Raw genomic sequence first — 22523 nt, 5'->3', positions numbered from 1 at the left:
CCTGGCCTGAAGCGGAGGAGGGAGTGTGGGGGTTTCCTGAGGGGAACCCCGCAGCCCCGCACCTTGCGGTCTGGCCGTTCTCCGCCGCAGGCCAGCCCGCTGAAGAAGAAGGAGGGAAACCGTCGGAGGGTCGGCGTGGGCCTGACAGCAGCCCCGCTCCGGCCCAGGGGTGAGGGCCCCAGCTTGGGGCCAGGGCTTCAGTCCCCGCCAGGCCGTTGTGGCAGGTGGGCAACCGCCTGGCTGCGGTTCCCCTGCCCGGCTTTTCGCCTCTGAGGGCGGCAGCTGCGTCGCAAAGCTCCGCGCAACGAGCCGTGCGTTGTTTGTTGTTAATTATTAGCGCTGTGGTACTGAACTGGCGTCGCTGGTGGATATCCGTACCGGTGGTGCTGTGCCAAGGCAGCGCCTGCTGGGGTGAGGTGACGTCTGAAGTGGATCCAAAGGCAAAGCTAGGGGCCGAGGATGCGACCACCCTTTTGCGGTGCCCAGAGCACGTGGGAAAATGTAGAAATTGAGGACTAGCGTAAAACTTTGGATTGCACTTCATGGTTGACCTTGTGTGCCTGGAAAGCACCTGCTGTGTCATATGGGTGAAGTTATAACAGAGCATGGATTCATCAGTGCTTATCTGAGATGTTCTTTGCTAGCCTGTATGTTTATAGTTTGCCTTTACTACGGTTTTTCCTCTCTTTCTTTGTGTTACCACTCTCTTACCAAAGAGAGTTAAGAGTTGTAGATGGATCTTTGGATAAGAACGGTTTGTTTCTGAAACTCTGAAGTACTGTACTGAAGTAAAACTAAATATAGAGGTTTTGGGATAGATTAAGTAGGTTGTTTGGTTTTTTTTTTTTGTGTCCATGTTCACTTGGTTACTTACAGTGAGTCTTTCTGACTTTTTAGTCCAAATCAGTCAGGCTTTTCAATAAAAAACAGTATTAAAACTACTCTTACACAAACAGTAACAAGTGGTCCGAATTCTGCATGTGGTACAGGACACCATCCAAGTTTAGTTCCCGTAGTGCCCACAGTCAAAGGGCAAGAGTCATGTATTGGTGTCTGTGTCCAAACTAGAGCTTATGATCTGTTTCTGTGATTATTAGCGCACTTGTTGAACCTTGTAAGTGGTGCTGGACCTTCCTACTTTAGGCTTCAATAACTCTTCGGCAGAAGAACAGTGATGTTTCTATTGCACATAAGTTGTAGTTTATACCCTGCTGGTTTAGAGGTATCCAGATAATGGGGTGATGAGGGTCATTATGGAGTTCTGCTGCATGAATGGGTAGAAATATTGTTGATTCAAATAGTTGTGCAGTGATGGGTGTAACAAAGCTGAGGGGTACCTGTGGGTGAGTGTAAGAAGACTCTTAATATTTAAAAGGTTAGGTCTGATATCAAGGGCTTCCATTAGTACTTTTGGGAGGTCTAATGTGTTTTACTGTTAGGAAGCTCTTTGTGACGTTATTTTTAAACTGGAGCAGGTAGCCAAAACAGTATAGAAGTGGTCAGTTAGATTGATCAAATATTATGATATTCTTTCCACCTTTTCTGACGAAGTAGATATTCTCAGCTACAGTATTGTTTCATAGTAAGTTACAAACTTGGCTTATGACTTAGGATTTAAGTTAGACTAAAACCACCATTCGCTCTGTTTTTGGAAGAAAGAGCTACTTTAAAAGAGGAAGTCCAGTATATTAGATTCAGCGGAAGCTGTTTAAGAAGCCACCTCTGAGAGGCAGTTCCTTTGTACTAAGGGCCTAATCTCTCAAAAAACCTGCTGCATTGCCTTTTATTAAATAGCTATATTTAGCAACTCCTTTTCTTGATGTTCTAACTCGTGTTTCATTTTACAGCTACACCTTGTACTGTAAAAGGCGGAGCAGATGTGTGTTTTGTTATAGTCTCCTGAAAAACTACAGTCACTTAAAAGCTGAGTTTTTTTTTATTGCAGTGAAGTGTTACTAAAGTGGTTAAACCTTGTTCCAAATCACGGCATATTTGTTTTATTACAATTCTTAATGAAAAGAGCAAAGTGAGAAGATGGGATTTCTTTTTTTTGGTCAGAAAACCAGACACTGTACAAAGATTTTAATTTAATTTAATTTTTATTTTCCCTTCCTTTAACTTCTGTTCTTACAAGTCATTGAAGCAAGACAAGATGACTATGGCTATCTTGTTAGATGCAAGCCCATGATTATCTGATTAGTTCCAGGGAGTCAAAAAGGATCAGTTACATTCTGGCTAAAATCTGCTGTCGCTTAGCACCCTTAAAAGTTGTCTGTTCCGTCTCAGTTGTAGGATTGGGGTATACGTATTTTTTTCAGTATTATAAGGAAAGGGTACTCTATTTTCTTATTACAGTAACAAGCTTATAGATAATAAATACCAAATAACCTGTATAACGTTTTGCAAAACACGGAGTGAGACATGGTTCTTGCTGGAGAGCACTTCAGGTTCACTGTGGGCAATGCAGAAGAGGCCACCCTGCAGGTAAAAAGGGATTGTTGTTCGCCTCTCTGTTAGCTTACAAAAAAATAAGTGTTTCTTGAAGTGGTAGAATTTAAAAGGGATTGGAAAGATTGCACCGGACATCTTCAAAGTCAGACAGATTGCACTGAAAGCAGCTAGTGACATGATGTTGAAACACAGTTTTGTGGTATTAATGAGAGAGAGCAGAAAAGAGCGCTCTTTAGTGAAGAGCAGGTCAGGAGATAGTGACATGGGGTGAGGGGGAGGAGGGTTGGAAGAAGTTACGAAGGGGAAGCGAGAAGTGGCATGGTTGAATTAGCTATCAACACGGAAACTGAAACTGCTTGTGATGGAGAGTAGTGGACTGAGGAGAGAGGAAGAGAACCAGAGGAGATGCCGTGGCTGGTGGCTGTGTGTGCACAGAGATTCTTTAAACCTGTCCTGCTCAGGGATGTGGTTAAGGGGGATGGTTGGGAACTGTGTGGCAGCAGCTCCTGCTACTTGTGTGAAAATGATACACTTCCTTCTTTGTGCATGGATGAAAGAGCAGGTTCCAGGGCATACTGTTTGTAAATGATCTTGCTGAGGAGTAATCAGGCTTGTAATTAGCTGTTCGATGCAATGATGTGTGGGAGACCAAAGCACAGAAACTTGCTAATATTTATGAGAGCTGCTGCGTACGCATCTTCTACCTGTTTTGTGCCAGGATGTGTCCCAAGTGTATGCACAAAAATACTTGCCACCTGACATGTGAGTAGAGGGAAAGTAGACTGTGTAGGAGAAACACAGCCATGAAATTTTAAAGGTGCATAAACTGAGACTTTTTAGACATAGCCAACATTTGTTTCAGTATTTGTATTTACTCATATTTTCCCCTCACTTTCTGTACAGCTCTCAGAGAGACAGTTAGCTGGTTTAATTTCTCATATAGTGCAAGAGTTTACGCAAGCTGATGTCATTATTTCTTGTGTTATCTTGTCATTGGATTGCTAGGCTTCAATCATGAGCACTTCTTCACTCCTCCTGATGTAATATCAAGATGACAGCAACACTGGCTGCAGAGCCTGTGAGGCTTCTCAGATTTCAGAGGTCTCTTCGGGCAGCAAACTGATACTTCTACAGTAATACAGGGCAAGAAGAAGAAGAACAAACCTGCTGCGGTTCACCATGGGGACAGCATTTTGGTTATCTGAAGATAGCATTGGGAATATGAAAAAAAAATAATCCTGGGAGAGTAGAAAGATTTTGAGTATGATTCAAATCTGTTGCAAATATCTCTTTTCTCGTGTTGATATCTAGATTGTCAATACTTAGGATGAAATGAATTTCCAGATATTGCTTACAATAGTAGAAATTAAATTATCCTCAGTTTTAAGAATGAAAAGCTTAACTTCCAGTTTGCATAAAACTCCTGAGGTTTTTATGGAACATGATTCTACAAATAGCCTAAAACAGTAAAGAAATTCATGTAGGAATGGTGATCTCTGTTAGGAGCTACTTCTGTCTCTATGTCAGTTAGAGAAAATCTCTGTGAGCAAAGGTATCTCACTCTGTGTAAAATAAATAAAAGCAGATCTGATGCTTGAAAGGAATTTGGTAGGGTCAAAGTACACATTTTTTGATGTCTTAGAAGACTCTTGAAGTCATCAAACCAAGATAAAATACAGTCAAGGTTGGAACTTTGTTTGAGGAAGTCTGTCTTACTTTGGACCTACCAGTAGCAGTTGCCATTTTCTGGGGAAAAAACAGTATTGCTACTTGAAGGCTTCAGTGGTCCATTCTTATTTCTTAGTGCTATGAGGTGCTGTTTTGGTAAAAGTGCATTTGGACAGAATATGTGGTGTGTTATGCTTAGAAATTATACATGCACATCAAATGTAAAATGTGATATACTTACTACAGAAAATCTGCTAGATATTACAGAAAAGGATTCTATTCGTAACTGTACTAGGTACCATTTTTGGCTATTTAATCAAGAGTTGCTTGTGTAACTGTTCCAGGAAGTAATCCTTCCTTGGTTGCCTGTTATACTGGCAAAAAAGTTGGAGGCTTGGTGAGTGAAATAAACTGCCATGGTCAAAGCAATTTGTGCAGTATAATTGCATTTATGCTATTTTTTGGTTAGGAGAGGGTGTAGAAAATGCGGCAGAAAATGCTACAGAGATACCAAATAATTGTTCCTTTAGAAGAGGTTTTTAACGTAGTTCTGCTTTAGTTTGAACACTTTTTTTTTTCGTGTTACTGGTGTGTTCTTTAGTTTTATTTAGGCTTAAATGCTTTCTTTGTTATGACCTGAGTATTATTTTCTCTGGCATTTCAATGGTTTGCGTTCTTTGTGTTTTGCTCTTCTGTCCTTATTACTCAGGTATGCTTATATTTGGTCTTTCTTCCAGGTCATCTTTCTTGGTTTTTTTTTCTGCTTTTTTTCTGTCATAATGCTGAGACTTTAGAGATGTAAAACTGCATTTGATGGGGGTGCACATGCAGTTGAAGATGTGCATGCATGAAAGCATAGAGGAAGTTATGCCCCTTAACATAATTTTTGTGTATTTGGGCTAAATAGACCTTGGCTGACTTTCTTTTGGTCTGGAACACCATGTACTTCTGTGTTAGAAGACTGAGGAAGCAGTTAGTGGTATGGTGCAGCTAGAAGAGAGGCATTGGTCTTGCTGAGAAATTTAGATCACAATTCATTGCATGCAGTAGCTGCTCCACCCAGCTTTTCATTTTTAATAGATTTTGCAGCAGCACGTCTACCAAAGCGTCACTGGTGCCGCCCTCTGTGAAGACTGTTTGTACTTTATTTCAGGATAAAACGGCAAGGATGTTCTTAATGTTAGCCACGTATCCGCCTTGTATTTGAATGGGCAGGAGTCCCTATTAGGTAGCTTTAACTTATGCAAATGTGATTTTTAAAGAAATAAAAATACTGTTTGAAATATTGATTTTTCCCCCTTTTCTTTCTTCTTTTTCTTTTCAGGACACTGAAAACCATAAAAGTTTGATTTAAAAAAAAAAAAAAAAAATGCCCAGAAAGAGTATAGACTATGGAGTGCTGCCGGAGTATGAGAAAAGCCAGATCAAAAGGACCTTGGAGTTGGGAACTGTTATGACCGTATTCAGTCTTAAGAAGAGTAGTCCAGAAAGGAGGACTATTCAAGTCATAATGGAAACCAGGCAGGTAGCATGGAGCAAGACAGCTGACAAGATTGAAGGTTTCTGTGAGTATTTGCAAAGTGTACCTGAACTTGGAGTTACTAATAAATTGATGTAATTGTCAAACACTGATTTAATGAGTCTTTGTTAACCTAATGAATTTTTTGGCTGAAAAGAGTTTGGTAATTTGCTGAGAATATTCTGAATTGTTACATTGTAGGTGAGGAATCTTCTGCAGCTTGTTATTTAGGTATCTAACACTACTTAAATATGATTAATGTGCTTTTACCCTAAGCCCTGTTCTCAAAGTTTTCAGCTTTGAATATGATGGTGCTTGTGTTCTCTGAATTGAGTTACTGAGTGACAACTGTTTTCCATCATTAAGCATCAAGATACCTTGTAAATTCAAGCAAGTAGTAATTCTTTACCTCTTCTCTCTGCAAAAAGAAAAAACCTCGAAATACAAGGAAACTGAATTCAAATTTCTGTTGTCTTAAGGAGTTTCCTGTTTCAGGATAGAAATCATTATTTAGGACCATTATTGGAAAGTACCAATGACTTACGAGGATGAAGCTGTGAGATATAAGAGGTGGTTTCAGGGTCCTGAGTTACTACTGTCTCTTTAGTTGATATCTGAACTGACAAAACGCACTATTTATAACAAGGTCGGGAAATAGAAAGGGAGTGTAAAGCTACGTAGGACTGTAAAAGCTATGGTAGAAGAATAAAGTGAGACTAATCTTCAGTTCTTACTGAACTTGGCTGATGTCAACCAAGTTCAGTCTGTGCTTTTTGGGACTTGTACAGCTCCTGTTAGTATAATGTAATTACAGTGCTTGCATATGACTATATGGTAACTCTTTATTTATTATGGGCATGATTTTACTATGCAACTGCTAAATGGTGTTTGTCTTCAATAAAGGAATTGAATTGTTTGCCTGAATTGCCGGAATCATTTATTGGTCAGCCTCAGCTTATATGAGAAGCTTGCAGTTGAGGAACTGGGGCTATTTGGGAAAAGAAGTTGTGATAAGATGTTGGAGTTTGGAGAGCTGGTATATTGGAGTGAGAGAATAAATACAGCATGGAGAATGTACAGAGGTGAGAACTGAACTTAATCAGTGGAGACAGGGATTTTGGTGAGAAACAAGTTAAGGTCTCAGAGAAGAAAAAGGGTTTATCGATGTGAGAAAGAGACTGAGGCATAATTAAAGAGGGGAGGGGGGGAAAAAAAAAAGCCATAGATATTGAGACTAAAGCAGATGTTTCTCCCTATAGCATCTTACTGTTTTGGAGGCTTGGCTACACGTATGTGAATTCCAGGGGGGAAAAAAATCTACCTGATACTGTTTCAGTGCTACTCCATACATAGAGTGGCTGTGACTGGCACCAGTTACTCCAGTAGTGTACCAGACAGGAGCCATGCTCCTGGTATTCTTCCTGGATGAGAGTATGCACTAATATGAGAGAAACCAGGAAGGAGGAGAATGGAGTTTGTCCATTGAGTTGTGGATTTTTGGAAGTTGTTTTTTTTTATAAATACACGGTAAGTTAAAAATGCATTGATCTGTAAGGTTGCAAAGACAGGCACTGAGAAGTTGCATGATTTTTGAATTGTCTGTGCAGCTTCCCTTCATGTTCCTTACTTAGAAGTATTAAGTCTCTGCTACTGTTTCCATTGATTCCTGTCTCATTCCTTGTGCAGACTGGACCTGCAACTGGAAATATAATGTAGTGGAATGAAAGGCCAATTGTCTGGAGGATGTTTTTATCGTTGGTGGTGAAAATATGGTCATATGCAGTGTTCTGGGAAAAAGGAAACAGGTCTGGGCACCCTATTTAATGGCTACTTTGGATCATAATCTTGCAGTGCCCCAGTTTCTCATGTGGAAAATGAGGGTAATTATCCCTTCTGATAATGATGCGTGTGAATGCAAATACATTACTGGTTCTGATATGCCCAGATCCCAAACTGAGGTGTGCCAAAAAAAAAAAAATCCTGAGAGGAGATGAATAATTCAGTTATGAGTGCATGGCTTGAATATGCTTAGCAAATAAAGCCTGGGGTTATGCACAGAGCAGTAAGATTAAACCAAAACAGAAAATGACCACTTAGTGGGTGAGCAAGCCGTTAGAGTCCCCTGGCAAAAACAATATGTGATCATGTAGTTGAAGACTTATCTTAGCCATTTGCACAGAGGGGCTGAATTTAAAGCTGTGCAGACTATGCATTCCAGATTTTGGGGTCAACTTTTTCAGTGCTTGACTTGTAATCTTTTATCAAAGCTTCCTGGGGGTGGTGTGTGTTTGTGGTAATACATCCTGATAATTAAATAGATCACTCTATGCATAGATTTTAACACTTCTTTTAAAAGAAGGCAAATATTGTAATTTGACTCCTACACCTGGATAATCCAGCAGGGTAATGACTTGCTTCCAGTTACACAGGCACTCATTACTACAACAGGGAATATAGCTACAGACCTGTGACTTAGCCAAAGGCCATCTGCTTCTCTCCCCGAAAACTGTAGTACTGCAGCAGGTTTTTTAACTGAGCAACATTTAGGTGACCTTTATAATGATGGAAACTTCAGGTCTGAGAATACGTCATACTCTAAAGCACAAATACGCAAAATAATGTTTTGTTGTCTTAAAAAGCAACGAATCTGCCCAAAACCAGGATGTATTTTGCAGGCATTGTTTCAAAATATGATGTGAACAGTTGTTACAATTTGCAGTGAACTGTATCTGATCTACTTGAAATGAAAGTCACTGCAGCTTTAACTTGCTGACAGTGTTTTTGCTGAAGAGGAAGGAAATATTTTATTTGTTTAGTTAGTTAAATGTTGCTATTACTTCTTTTGACTAAGACTCAGGCTTTCTTTTGCTTGAAAAGTGGAAAAATTATGGATTTGAAGCTTTCATATTTGATAATTGAATGGATGGGCTTCTTGAATACCGATGACGGGGGAATTAACATTTTTATTTCTCTGGAGCTGTACTGAGGAGATGGTACCAACTTTGTGGCAGGAGAAAAGTTGTTTTGGCTTGTATATATAAATGTATATATGAATGACCCCAAGTATTCACTGATGAATTATGTTGACTTTGTGAAAAACAAACCCCACATTTTTGGGTAGGTGTTTTTTTTGTTTGGTTTTTTTTTTAGTGGCTGAGGGCATAGAATTATAATCTCAAGTATTATATTGTTTAATATGCTTGGGCTGTACAAGAAATAATATTTGTGATGCGATCTTAATGGTTGCCATTTGCATGTGCTACAGTCCAATAAGAATTAATATTCAGTATGGGTGGGAAAGTTAAGATGGCTTCCTGTCATGTGTGTGCCATTTTAACTCAAGTTTGGCAGCTGCTCTTTACAGAAGGCAGAAAACTGAATGTTTGCATGTCCTATGGGGTTTGTGTTTCTAAATCAGATAGTGAGGAGAGTTCTTAAGCTTTCGAACACAAAAGTAGGCTGCTAATAGAGAAGATGGAGACCAACTGTTATACTTTATTTTAATACTCCTTCTTTGGAAATTAAGGAAAAAAAGGTCTTTTTCTCTCTCTAACTGCCCTAGTGTTGGGAATTTTGGATGTTCTGGTGCTGACTTTCTTGCTGGTGAACTGTAAATGTGTGAAGGACGCTCAGATTCCTCTAAGCCAGAGTTGTTCATAATTATTACAAGAGCTTTTTTCAAGTTTGGTTAATATTATTTTGGAATTGATTTAAGTTAAGCCTTAAAATAACAAAAAAGCAGCTACTCTTATTCTGGAATGAATTGACCTGTGCAAGGGAGATGTAGGATTAGCTATACTGAGATAAATGTTTAGACAACCCCATGGCCCCAAATGTGGCAGTACTGTGTATTTTAAATTGCATTACTCTTGAAAAGGTCTGTTTCATTAAAAACCTGTCAGCATTTCTGTTTAGAATAGAGCAAAAGAGTTGCTGAAATTATGGCTGTTTCCTGCTCAGTGCAGATGTTTTTCTCTGGATGAGTAAGTAAAATGGTAATACCTTTCTTTAGAAAGCTCTTTCTAGACCCAGGCCTTTGGTGTGGTAAGAAGTGAGGATATACAAAGGCTGGGAAATCTGGTTTAAACAGTCTCTGTCTTCATTGTGTGGCTCAGAACACACAATGTCTAAATACTAGAGATTTTATATCAACCTTCTGAAAGACTTGAGTCGCCACAAAAGGAATTTTCTAACAAAAATGAACTGGGGAAAAACCTCCGTATTTTCCTCGAAATGAAAGAATACAGGTTGGTTGTGTCCTTTAGGGAAGGTTGTGCTATTTCAACAGTAGAACAAAAGGCCAAATTTTAAGCTGATACATACCAAGTAAGTCCTCTCACTTTAACAGAGCAACTGAGGTTTTTGGTCACATTTTTAGCTTGGGAGTTAGTGCGGTGCTGAGACTGGTGCTACACAATTTCTTAATTCTTCAAATACAGGGTTTTATTTTGGCTTCTGATAAGTTCTAGCTTTACAAATCAGAGAGAGACCATTATGTACCAGCTCTTCTACTACTGCTAGTCCTCCCTGCCCACCTGCAAGAGAGAGGAAGGCACAACCCATCAGTGTCTGCTCACACCCTTCCTGAGTTGTCCTAACGGTGTTGGTAACCTGTGCATGAACAGTCTTTCTTTCCTGTAGAGCTGTGCAGGCGACGGTTGTTTAAGTCAAGTGAGTTCTTGGATGGCATTTCAGTTTTCATGAGGTCACGCTAGCTGTTGAACTTGTCCAAGCTAATCAGACTTGCTGAAGACAGTACATTTTGCTGTTTGTAAGGAAGCTCTGATCCTCTTGTACAATCTGCGTTTCTTGGGTTTACTGTGATTCTGCTGTTGTAAAATGTAATGCTTTGTAGGCCCAAATAAAGATTAAGTGACTGTGGGGTCCCTTTCCTTTCTTTTTTGCCTGTAAAGTTAGGAGAGACTGGTAAAAGAGCACCTTTAAAGAAAAGTTAAATAAAATTTATCCATGTTTTCCATTTTGTGGGAGCTTCAAGTTTCCTTCTAGATGAAAGGAGAAAGATTAGCAATGGAAAGAGAGGGGCTGCCCGCCCTGGAGTATTTTTCAGGTTTAGTGGAGGTCAGGAAGGTTTTTAAGTGCTGCTGCTCTTTCAGTCACTTGCTAAGACTGTAGAATATCTTACGTATGCCTTTCCTACATCAGCTGGGTCCAACACAACCCATTGTCAAAACAAGAATGGATAGAAGGGAGCAATGCACCTTTGAGAAATGTTTTTATTGAGGATGTTTGGCATGCAGGGTTCCATTAGTGTATTAAAATGAGTGCCAGCAACATGTGCTTCCTGCAGAGAGCTATGCAAATAGCTGAAGGAAGCAGGTCTGAGCTAGATGTGACTGTGTTCACCCATGCTTGGGCTTCTTTTAGTCATCTTGCTATTGTTCTATACATAGAGACATTTTAGATGCCCTAATAGCTCTAAGAGCATCCGAGGGAAATACTTGTAGACGCTGGCTACAAAATGTCGGAGCTTTTTCTTCTGCTTCTTATTTATTAATGGCATTTCTCTGTATTCTGCATCGTCCTCATTTTAAGCTGTTAAAGATAACCTAAAGTTTGCTAGGTGGGCTATGGGACTGCTTGTGGGCCTCAGAATCTCAGCACTGTTGATCCTAAGTTACTTAGGTCATCAGTGCCAAAAGATTAGTTTAACTTCTGAGGACAAATGTTTTTCCCTTGAGGAGTTGTGATTTGTTCCCCCCTCCCATATGCTTTGTATGTTGCAATGTGGTATTAATACTTCATCAGATCAGCCATGCTTTGAAGCCATTGTGGTGTTCCCTCCCCCCTTCCCCATTTATATTTCTTGGTATGCACACTACGGTTGCAGTGGAGCCCCTGTCACCGATTTCATCAGGAGAAATTTGCTCCATTTCTTGGATAAGAAGTAAGTTTTGGTGAGCATTGCAATGGTACTGCCCCATGGATAAGCTGACCTGGCGAATGGTTAGTGACTCTGATGCAGAATGCGTGGGGTCTTGGGCAGTGAGGGTTATAAATAGGAATGGTATTTCTGACTGTGCGTGAAATAACTTTGAAGTGATATTAAGCTGATAACTTACAAGGCTGGTCTCACCTGTCTGCCCAGATAGTCAGCTGAGAGAATGAAAGGCTCTTCCAGAGCGAAGTTTAGTTCCTGCTCCGAATTACTGCCTGCTGGAGTCTCTTGCTCTGGCCACTGAATATATAAAAAGCATAGTAACACCAGCTTCCTAAGTCTGAGGCACTGTGGGTTTTTTGTGCTTTGTTTCTTTCATCTATACAGTTGGTTTAAGTATGTGAGTTCTGTTGCAAAGCACTGTAAATGTAAAAATGTAACTGGAACTTTGAGAGGAATTTGGAGTGTAAAAGACAGCACAGAAATAAAGGAGCACTTTTTGCAGGACCATGGGTCTAAAACCCATGGCACTAGATATGCAGCTGGTATCAGATACTATTGCCAGGAAAAATAAGCAAATCTCTTGGAAGGCTAGGGTGGAGCACAGTCTTCCCCCACCACTTTTCCTTGCTGTACCACAGCCTGGCTTAGAAGCTGCCTGGCAACTTTATGTAGCAGGGGAAAGCGTGTGTGTGTGTGTGTAATGTGTTTTTCATCCAGTGATACCTTGTGCAAGTGGGACCTAGTATGACCTGGCTATGGATCATTTACCCATAGGTTTTATTGACCATTGTACATTTGTGGGTTGGCAATTTAAGAACTACAGATCTTGATAACTATAGTAGTGCTAAACTAACTTTTTCTTTACCAACACATAAGAGAAGGAAACTTCAGTTTCCTTGTACAGAAGGAATTTGCTTGTTTAATTTGTAATAGGCCCTTTTCTTGCAGAAACTAATTTATGCATACTAGATACATGACTGTGAAGCTGTGACTTAGTAGCATGATTTATTGCAGTGTGTTGCTCAGCGGGTCACTTCCTTATGCTTCTGCTGTGTGTTTTTATTGCATGTTTACCCTTTACAACTGTGCGTGGGTCCGCGTGGTGGCCCTTGGGTCACACATACCCTGTGTTGTTTCTCCCTGCTTAAAACTGTCATAAGCTGGCCACGCAATGGATGTGTGTCTTACAATCCTCATGGTATCTGGGGGTCGCTTCTGCCTCCACGTCAGCTACTCTGCTGCGCTGTTTCTTTGCTAGGATACCAAATGGCCCACAAACAAGTGTACTGTCATAGCTGGGATAGTGGTGGAGGGAACTACGGGGCAGCAGTGAAAAGCAGAGGGGAAGGAAAGGGTGACTGAGAGTCAGAAGTGCTTGTCACTACTCTGCTAAGAGACATGTCTGCGCGACTGGCACCTGGGGTTTGCTGACTGAAAGTACATTTCAGTACTACTAAATAAGGCCTCCTAAATTTCCTTGTATTACGGTATACACATGTATATGCACATAAATAAATCGAGGCCTGAAGAGGTTATGGTATTTCAGCTTGTAGAGCAAGTAGGTGGCAAGGCGTAAATCTCCAGGAAGCTGATCCATAATGGACATTTCATTCTTTATCAGATGCAAAGTGCTTTAAGGATAATTATTAAGCGAAAGTTTGTGGTGACTGGAGTTTGATTAGTCACTGGAAAGTTTCTGTGAGTTTCTGCATACTCTTCCATGAATCCTTGTGTTAAGTGATGATTCACAGCCAGGAAAATTTATGCTCCGAGAAATCTGTGGTGCCTTCCTTGAATGTGCAAGTGTGTGTTTCTCTGTAATACAAGGATGCACGTTTCAAGGAAGATTCTGTTGAGGACACAGGATGATTTCTCTGTTTTTGATTACCTAGGAATTTTTTTTTTTTCATGTGAAGAGGTGACCTGCTTTTGTCAGATGATTTAAACCATATTTTAATCCCTTAATCTTTGGAAAAGAGAGATCACCTATCTTTTTTGATGTTCTTGATTTATTGCAAAATACTCAAGGAAAAAAAAATCTAGTGACCATTTAGTTGTGCAAGCACACAACAAAAAGTAGGTTTAAAGCATTGGATGGCTGTGCTTAGGAAAAGGTCATATAATATATCAGCTGTTAAAGTGCTCCTTCTGTGTGTAGACCAAGAGGTTAGGGTATAGGTAAAGTTGAAAGAGAAAAGGGAATAAATGTGTTAGTATAAATTTATTCTGAAATCTCTCTGTTTCTCAGAGGATGAAATACCTGTGTTTGGGAATGGCAGAGATGCGGACCTCTTGTCAATGTAATTGCAAAATTATGAAGCACAGGAATAAAGGCTACTTATATTGAGGCTCTTGATGCTAGTGATATGCCTCATTATAAAGTATAGTAACCATTTCTTTTTTCTTCAGTCCAGACCTTTATTAATGCTGTAGGACTATCTTATACCTTTTTTCATTCTTAATAGAAAGCTATGACTGACAATGCATAACATTTTATTTTAGGATTAACATGGACTGCTAATTTCACAGTGTCTCTCTTCTCCTGTTTTTTCTGTAATATTTTTCCAGAGTTTGTAGAACAAAATGACTGTGGCCGACTTTTTTTAAATACATTTGCCATCTCAAATTCATTTAGTGTTACTGATCTTTCATCTAACCTGTGAAAAGGAATTATCAAAGATTAAGTTCACTTGAGATTTTGTTCCTGCTGAAAAGAGGAGATTTTACAGAATTTGTTCTCTAGAATATTATTTAAAAAAATAATAAATTAAACCAAGTTGAATTTTCAAGTTTCACAGGTATATTAAGAAAGGGATTGAATAGAAACAAAGAACTAAGTAAATTCAGGTTATATGTAGAATTAGAACCTGTGGGAGCTGCTCTGTTTTTTCTCGATCTGCAAGATTGCACTGTGTTTGTGTTTTCAAATTGTCTTACATTGCCAAGCAGAAATCACTAGTTTCTGCAGAGTGTTGCACCTGGATATTTAGTGATCAAAACTCACTGGAGAAGCAGTGCATCTGTAATACAGTCATGTAGATAATAGGACCAGATCAGGCCATACACGATTTACAGGGTGAGGTGAAATGCAGGTATGTATAATTTAATGTAAAGCAGTCTTATGTATGTTGCAACAGGTGCTGCTGTTCTAGCTAACAAGGGTTGTTTTTTTTTTTAATCTTTATTGTTGTATTTTGTGAATTTATTCCTGCAGCATGTTTTCCCTGAAATTAAATTTCACTAATTTTGCTTTTAAAATCTTTGCTAAAATGACCTGGTTCTGTGCATCCTTTTGGCTGTCAGATACTTTGGGAAACTTAAAAAACTAATACCTAAGAGGCTGTTTATGCAAGTGGCTTACGTTCTTAAACATAAATGGGGATTTTTTGTTTTTCCATAGGTTAAATAGCTAAGTCATTTAATTAGTAGAATTGTTACTGCCAATGTGAACTTCCTCTGTGGTGGAAAACTTATTTTTTTCTCCCTTTAGAGAAGATGTTATAAACATTTACAGCATCTGTACCTTTCTGGGAGAAGTGATGAGTATCTACATATTCTGCTGAGGAGTGTGAAATGAGTGCTTCTTTTGGCTTGAATGTTAGAGTTGACCTTGCTAGTTTCTAGTAGTGACTTTTTTTTTTTTTTTTTTTTACTACTAGCAGAACTTCTTTCTGCCTGAATTTCCTTACTTTTTCAGACATAAAGTAATAAGTAAACTTAAGTCACATTGAAAACCTCAAGTCCATATTCTGTCATTTTCTTTCTGTATTCTGGATACTGTTAAAAACCGGTATGTCATTGCAAAAGTGAATCCACTTCTTGCTCTTTGCGGAGTATCTGTTCAAAGGAACATTAAAATCCACCTTTTTTCTGTTTTGAAATTGCTGTATTTCAGTTGTTACCCAGGGGATCTTGGTGTAAGTCTTCAGCTGAGTATTTAGAGCTTGGTTTCTGTGGTCAAATAAAAAAAATAAATGTGTGTAGCCTTTAGCTGTTCTAAAGTAATTTCTTCCCTTTAGCAGCTCAGTTCTGCAGTGTTTGATGCTAACTTACACTGACCAGACTTCCTGTCATGGCTAGCCAGCAAAATGGGGATGGAATGAACTTCATAGACCTGAGTACCCCTAATGTGATTGATCAAAGTGGGTGCGAGATGTAGGTACTCCAGTACGCTTTCCCCGAAGTCAAAGTTTTACATGGCAACATTCTTGTTTTGTCTTGTTGCATGGAGTAGAATGTAAACTTTTATGGACACATATGTAAATTTTACCCTATTTTTATCTCATTTTGTGAAGGTGCCTTTTAATTTTTAATATGAAACCAATAGCCATTTGAGATGTATGGGCCCTTGAATTCAGAGCTCAAACTGGGAAGGGCTGCATGTTGTTGCTCTACTAAGCAGTCCAGGGAGAAGTTATTAATTTAATGGTAATTTGTTGTTACTGTACACGACAGCTCTGTGTGACATGATTACTTAAAAATCTGTGGGTTTAAAATGTTCACTTCTCTAAAGCTTACGTCAGGCACACAGCTAAATCCCCAGAGGACCCCTTGGAAAGGTAGTCATGTTTGCTTTCTCAAGATGCACTGCGCCATTTCTCATGTTCCGTCCTTGTAACTGAGTTTTCAGATAATTTTGTGGTTTACCTGTAATGACTTCCCTGGGCCACTGAATGTCTCACTCAATTTCGCTGTTTGTATGAGCTGAATTACTTTCCATGCCACATCGGTACTGTCATGCTGCAGGAGATTTCTGCTTTCATGTGACTTTGTCTTTCCCTGAGAGAAGCCTCACCTTGTTCCTTCTAGTTGCACAAGATCTGCGTTTCATTGCTGCTCTGAATAAAACAGGCTGCTAAGACACACCTTGTATAGTTAATCTTTAATTTTGCAAAAGTGAGAACAAAGCCTTTGTTCTCGCTAACCACCATGAAGTACATTTGCAAAAGGATACTAAAAGCTTTCTTCATTCACAGGGAGCTCTTTTGCATATAGGCTATGTTGCAGAGGACAGTTTCTGCCTTTCCAAATGAAACCTTCTTTGGAATATTTTGTAATGCAAATTGTTGAAAAAAAATATGGATTCTGAAAACTGGTTCTTAAGTGCAAAATGTTGCTATATATTTACAAACATGAAAATGCTAATATATTCATAGAGAGAATGCCCACCCCATGTCCTGGTCCACAGCACTTAGGTGATCAGAGTCCCTTATTTTCCTCTCCGAAACATTGCCAGTAGTTTCCCTTTAGCCTTCTTGAGACTTACTGAAAATACCTGCTGAAGTAAATAGTGTTCATGGCCTGATTTCTGACTCTGTAAGCCTCCTTTGAATCTCTCTGTAGGCTTTTTCTTATTCATTGAGTACATAACTCTGAGCTCCGATCCAAGCATCGTTTGTGGCTACAGACACCGAGAGAGTCCTGGGGACTTTGGACTTTGCATCAGGAGCCTTATCTTAAAGACTCTGTAATCCATAATGCCAGTCGCAGTTGAACTACCTGACTTGCCTGAAGCTGATCAGCGCAAACATGCCTTCCTTCCGTGAACTTACATGGGCACTTCCACCTAACATAAAGTGTTCTGCTGTTGGCATCAGCTGTTTTTAAGCAGGGTTCGTTCCCTAACCCTGTTTGGGTGCTGAATGGTTGTGCTCCCGACCAGAGGTGGGTGTTGTGTGAGGACAGGGGTGGACAGAGGCAGAACTTCTCCCTTTGAGTAGCAGTGCTGGTTTCTTCTCTCCTTCTGGAAGGAAGGACAGTGGTGTTGTGTGAGGAGCACAGTGGTGTTGTGTACAACCATGTAATATTTGCAGTTCTGTTCACGTTGTTCTCTACCTGTGCTTACCTTATGTCTTGTCTTCTGCTCATCTTGCACAATACCTACTCTGGTGGAATCCAAGTTCTGTTTTACCATCTGCCTCTAAGTGTCACTGAAGGAAAGGTAACAGCAATTCATACCTGTAAGTGTGTGACTAAATGTGATCACTACTGCCAGGTTATTTTAATGGAGATCAGTAGAGATGTCGAGGATCAAAAGTTTATTGTTAAGTTTATGGCAGTAAAGAGCTCTAGCAGGCGCTCTGGAAGGCACTGAGCAATTAATTTGTGCAGTCTTTGGAAAGTAGCTATGTAGTAGTGTAATGATCCATTGAATTAACTGATTTGCTGAACAACACACAGCAGCAGGAGCTGAAGTTTAGCAGCTTCAGGCTCTGAACTGCCACGAGTACTGCATGTCCAGATCAGAGCCTGAAACAGGATGGTAATTGAAGGTGCCTTGGAGTCCGATCTTGTTAAAGAGCCACTTGAGGGAATTGTCAGAATCAAAGGGTGACTGATGAGGCTGTCAAGGAGAACCTTTTAACACGTGGAAATCACCACATAAAAGAACAGATGAAATGTAAACTAGTATTGTAGGGTTTTTAGAGTGGCACTAGACTGGGGCTGGGGACCAAATGCGTTGGGAGTGTCCTCCTTGTCTTGCTGGGTGTGAGTCAGCTTCTCTACAGGGCATACTTTGATTTATATTTCCTCGGGAAATGCATTAATCTTGCACTATTCTATGGAAATCACACCTGCAAGTGTATTGGATTTGATCTGACACTGCAAGCGTCCAGGTCTGTGCTTTTTTTCAGGTGTATCAGGCCCCAGGAATATCTGTGAAGCTCTGCAATTTGCACGTGGGATTGAGAAGGGGGAAGGCTCCAGTACTTCAAAGCAGTAAGAAGACAGAGTGTCCAAGGCACTGTGCTTGTAGTTCTGGCACAGGCATGAAGTAACATTTTAATTGTTCAGTGACAGATTGTGCTATGAAACGTTCACAGTAACTGCGTAACAGCTAAGTTGGTACAGCTGATTTACTAATCTGAGTGTGAAACATGTTGCAGCTTTTCCTGGCCTGTTCCTTTCTTGATTCAGTTGGGATCAGCCATTCTGGACTTAGTGGGCATCGTGTGGAGTGCGCTGGGTGACTCCAGACTACCTGGGGAGACAGCAGAGCTTAGTGCAAGACCAAAATTTATGCTTGCTGTGCATGTCTCTCTTTTCCCCCTTTGATTTTCTGCCTTGGCTTTTCTTTCAGTAGTATAGAATAATACATCCTAAATGACACCATAAAATGTCATTAAAATAAATGCAGGTAGTTTCTATTAATTTTCTGAAACTATAGCAAGTATTATGTCTTTCTGTAAAAATCTAAATAATGTTTAATAAAACTTGAGGTTTGTACATCTGTTTCATATATTACTTAAGTGAATGTAATGATATCTTGCTGGAATTGTGTAGGGGATATATGTTGCCTGAAAAATACAGGAATGTAAAATTCTGAATTAGAGGGTTTATCTCTCTCCTAACTTTGTTCTCTTGCAGAACTGTTTCTCCTTTTACTGAATGTTCAGCAATTAGGGTATAGTAATCTCTTTTTCAAAGACCAGTCAGAGAAACAATAATATGGTTACTTGTGCATACAAAAATCTTTGTGGCTATATGTATATACACATACGTTAGTTAACACAGGAGAATGGGATGGTGGACTGAAAGGTTGTAATGCAAGGAAAAGAACTGCAGTGAGTATATGTAACTGAGGGGAGACATTGAGTAAGTTTGTGTGTCTGTTTCAGAGGTCAGTATGAGGTAAGAGCCACTTGAAATGACAACAGCAATGCAGGTTGTGAAATCTGTTTTATCGCTGCTTATAGTTTATACTTTGAGGGGGTCTTTGTGGTGTGGTGTTCATATGCGTGGATTTATAGGAGTCTGAAGTGAAAGGTGTGCTTCACTTTGAAGTTAAAACTGTTTTTCAGCAGGAATTTGTTGGGTGTAGGGAAGGCAGAAGAGGTGACTGGGGTTGCTCTTGCCCATGATTAGAATGAGCCAGAATGGTGCGCAGTCCTGTGCTGTTTATTGCAGCCGTGCAACCTCCTTCCCTCTCCATTTGCATCCTGATTCTTCTCTGTTGATATTAACATGAATTGGTGGGCTTAGATCATCTTTTTTCAGATGGTAGCATTTTGAGATGGATATTCGGATACACTGCTAGGGATCTAAGTGAGACTCTGGGTGGTAAGGGGTCACAGTCATCAGTAGGAGCTTTTGGTTGCTGGTCATTTATGGTCATGTCATGAATTTATTTTAGAAGTTTGCATCTAAATTTAGGGGCCTTGGCCAATCAGGTGTGCAGATCTTATGAGATGTTTTTATGGTTTGAGAGGGTGGCTGAGACACAGAGGTTGAGACATTAAAAGCTCTAACTTGAAGATAATTACACTTGGACAAATTAGTTTAAGAAAGATGCTTGTGTCCTATGATTAGTTCAGGTTAACCTTTGAGGTCCCGTTTTCCAAGGTAAGTTGTTTAATGACTGGGAGAAAGGAGTGTCAGGTGGAAAGTTTGGCCTGGGATACTTTGCAGAGAATAAGAAATTCCAAGGTGAATTAATGTTTCATCATCAGGATTTTATTGATGAACTTCCTTGCTTGTCTCTCCTCCCTCTCCATATTGGCATTATAGCAACCCAGCGTTACAGAGGCAGAAGCTTTAACCAGTGTTCAGCTCCCCTCCATTGGCAGCAGAGTTGCTTTTTCATTATGTTATTAACTGTCTTCTGTTACTGATGAGGTGCTTATTTCAACCAGTTTTTTTTTTTTATATTGTGGTGTTCTTAAATGCATGGACAGAAACCCTCAGCTATTTTCCTTGGATCTTGCTAGGTCTGATAAACACATTTCAAGAGCACGCATGAAATGTTTTTCTTCACTCTTCATCCTGTAGCTCGGAAGTCAAGACTGTCCAGAAGTGGGAAGAGCTGTTTATTTGTCTGGTCCACAGGCAGAACAAAACCACTTCCTCAGTTTTCTAATAAGTATCTTATCTTGAGAGTGCACATATTTCTATTTCAGTGCTGTCTCACTACAGTTATGCAGGCCATGTAGCAAGGGTTTTGATAAAAAGGGAGCCAACTTGAGAAAATGTGTGCTTATGCGTGTTCCTATTCTGCTATGCTCTAATGTGTACCTGTGTTCTGTAGAAAGCAGCAAGTTGAAAGTGATAAAACAGTTTATGTTAAATGGCAGAGATCTCTTTGGAGTTGATCGGGAAAAAACTCACAAACATTTTAATTATTAGGCTGGATTTTCTCTTTATATTCTTTAAATATTTTTCTTACAAGTGCCAGTGACTATACTAGCTGACAAGGTTAGCTGACTATCTAAGATCTGATGCATAATTTTTAGATGGGTAAGTTAGAAGTTGTATCTTTTCTTTTTTGTCTCTGAATGTTGTCATGGCAACTGGAAATTTCTTGCTTAGAGTAAATGCCATTTGTGAAATCATGTCTTCTGTAACCTAAAGGGGCTATGTGTATACACTTTGTCCATGGATAATCAGTGATAGTGAAATGATAAAAATATGACAAGTTATTTTTCTTCTTCTTCTTCTTTCTCCTTCTCTACTGTTGTCTGTTAGTTAGTAATATATTTAGTTGTAGATTCGTGGATTGCAAGCTGGTGCAATTTGCATGTCTTGCGCAATAAAGATCTCTAAGTTTATATATATAGATATTTTATATACATATGCATACTTTGAGTTGTTCATATGATTGTTTCAGGCTCTGCTGGAACATAAGTGCAGTTGTACTGACTGAATGTTGTTTCCTTTCAGTGGATCTGATGGAAATAAAAGAAATTCGCCCAGGAAAGAATTCAAAGGACTTTGAGCGTTGCAAAGCAAAACAAAGAGAAGAACACTGCTTTACTATTTTTTATGGTACCCAGTTTGTCCTCAACACCTTAAGCTTAGCAGGTACTTTTTTCTTCTTTGTTTCTTCTTTAAACTTACCGATTGAACAAATCAAATACATTGATGGAACAGTAAAGCAAAGAATACTGTGGTTTTGCCTTCTGCCGTTCAGGAGTGCACCAGATGTTTAAAATCTGGAGATAGGCCTTTTACTCGGGCATTTGTGTCTGTGAACTGCTGCATTTGTAATGTTTTGCTTTCAAATAGTATATCGTGTGAATGTAGTTTCTGATTTGCTCAATCTTTTCTACCAAGGTAGTCTTTTGCTGGTTAAATAGTAAGGTTTTCAACATGGAAGAGCAGAGGTGACATTGCCCTCTTTAAAGTCAGCAAAGGATTTGCTGTTGTCTTCAGTGTGGCCAGAATATTGCCCTGGCATTTTTAGTCTGGGCAAAATGATTCTGGAAACAATAGCCATGAAGTGTTAGACTACAGCTGTATCACAGAAAATTTCCTATCACCTATGAGCAATTGCAGACTAATTTGGAAAAACGAAGTTCTAGTTTGAGTTATACGTGTGCATGTCACCTGATAATACTAAACTTCTTCTGAAGAAGTACTAGGGGACTGTAAATAAAATTCAAAGGTGATAAATTGAAAATTAAGAGATCCATGTGAAACAGAGGGACGTTGTATGCTGTATCTGTGGAAAGGGTTGGGGCACGTCTTATTTCAGGTGAGATTATCCAGGGTCGCAAAACTAAAGATTCTGAAATGAAAAGGGATATAAATTCTTACAGTGCAGGCTGAATACAGTTTCTAACTAGTCAAATTTACAGAGAAATTTCAGTTCTAAGAAATTTGTGATGGATGCTTGGTTTAGAATCATACAGACGATTTATTTGGAGTGGTAGTTCTCTCTGTCCTGTGCAGGAACACGCTTGTCCATTTAAATCATTAAATTCATTGCAAAATCTTAATGGGAGAAAAAGGGAATGCTTTGTAAGCATTTTAATGCTAACAGTAGCTTTTTTTTAAATGGAATTAATTGCATATAGATTGCAGTACTAAAAACTAGTTTTTTTGCAGTCTGATGCACTGGATTAAAGTCTGCTTGTGACTAATCCATTGTTTGTAGGCTTTTAACTTTAAATAAGTTTTACCATTGTTGGCTGAAGTCTGTGAAAATTTTGAGTAAGTGGCTGTGCTTAAGTGCAGCTGTGCCAGGTACTTCTGATTGATTTCCTCTGA

The 22523-nt window shown here is 39.4% G+C and overlaps 1 protein-coding gene across 1 annotated transcript in view; it reads left to right on the top strand.

Moving 5' to 3' along the window:
- Positions 1-22523, top strand: part of PLCG2 (phospholipase C, gamma 2 (phosphatidylinositol-specific)) — a 65755-nt gene that overhangs the window by 307 nt on the left and 42925 nt on the right. The window contains exons 2-3 of the mRNA XM_010579670.1: positions 5444-5684; positions 21195-21335. Coding sequence (XP_010577972.1) covers positions 5489-5684; positions 21195-21335 — 337 coding nt within the window. The 5' untranslated portion in view covers positions 5444-5488. The remainder of the gene's footprint in view (positions 1-5443; positions 5685-21194; positions 21336-22523) is intronic.

Source organism: Haliaeetus leucocephalus, unplaced genomic scaffold (genome assembly GCF_000737465.1).
Source record: "Haliaeetus leucocephalus isolate CR32 unplaced genomic scaffold, Haliaeetus_leucocephalus-4.0 Scaffold668, whole genome shotgun sequence".
Taxonomy (NCBI): Eukaryota; Metazoa; Chordata; class Aves; order Accipitriformes; family Accipitridae; genus Haliaeetus; species Haliaeetus leucocephalus.
Note: the sequence above shows the minus strand (reverse complement) of the source record. Positions and strands in the feature narration are given on the sequence as shown.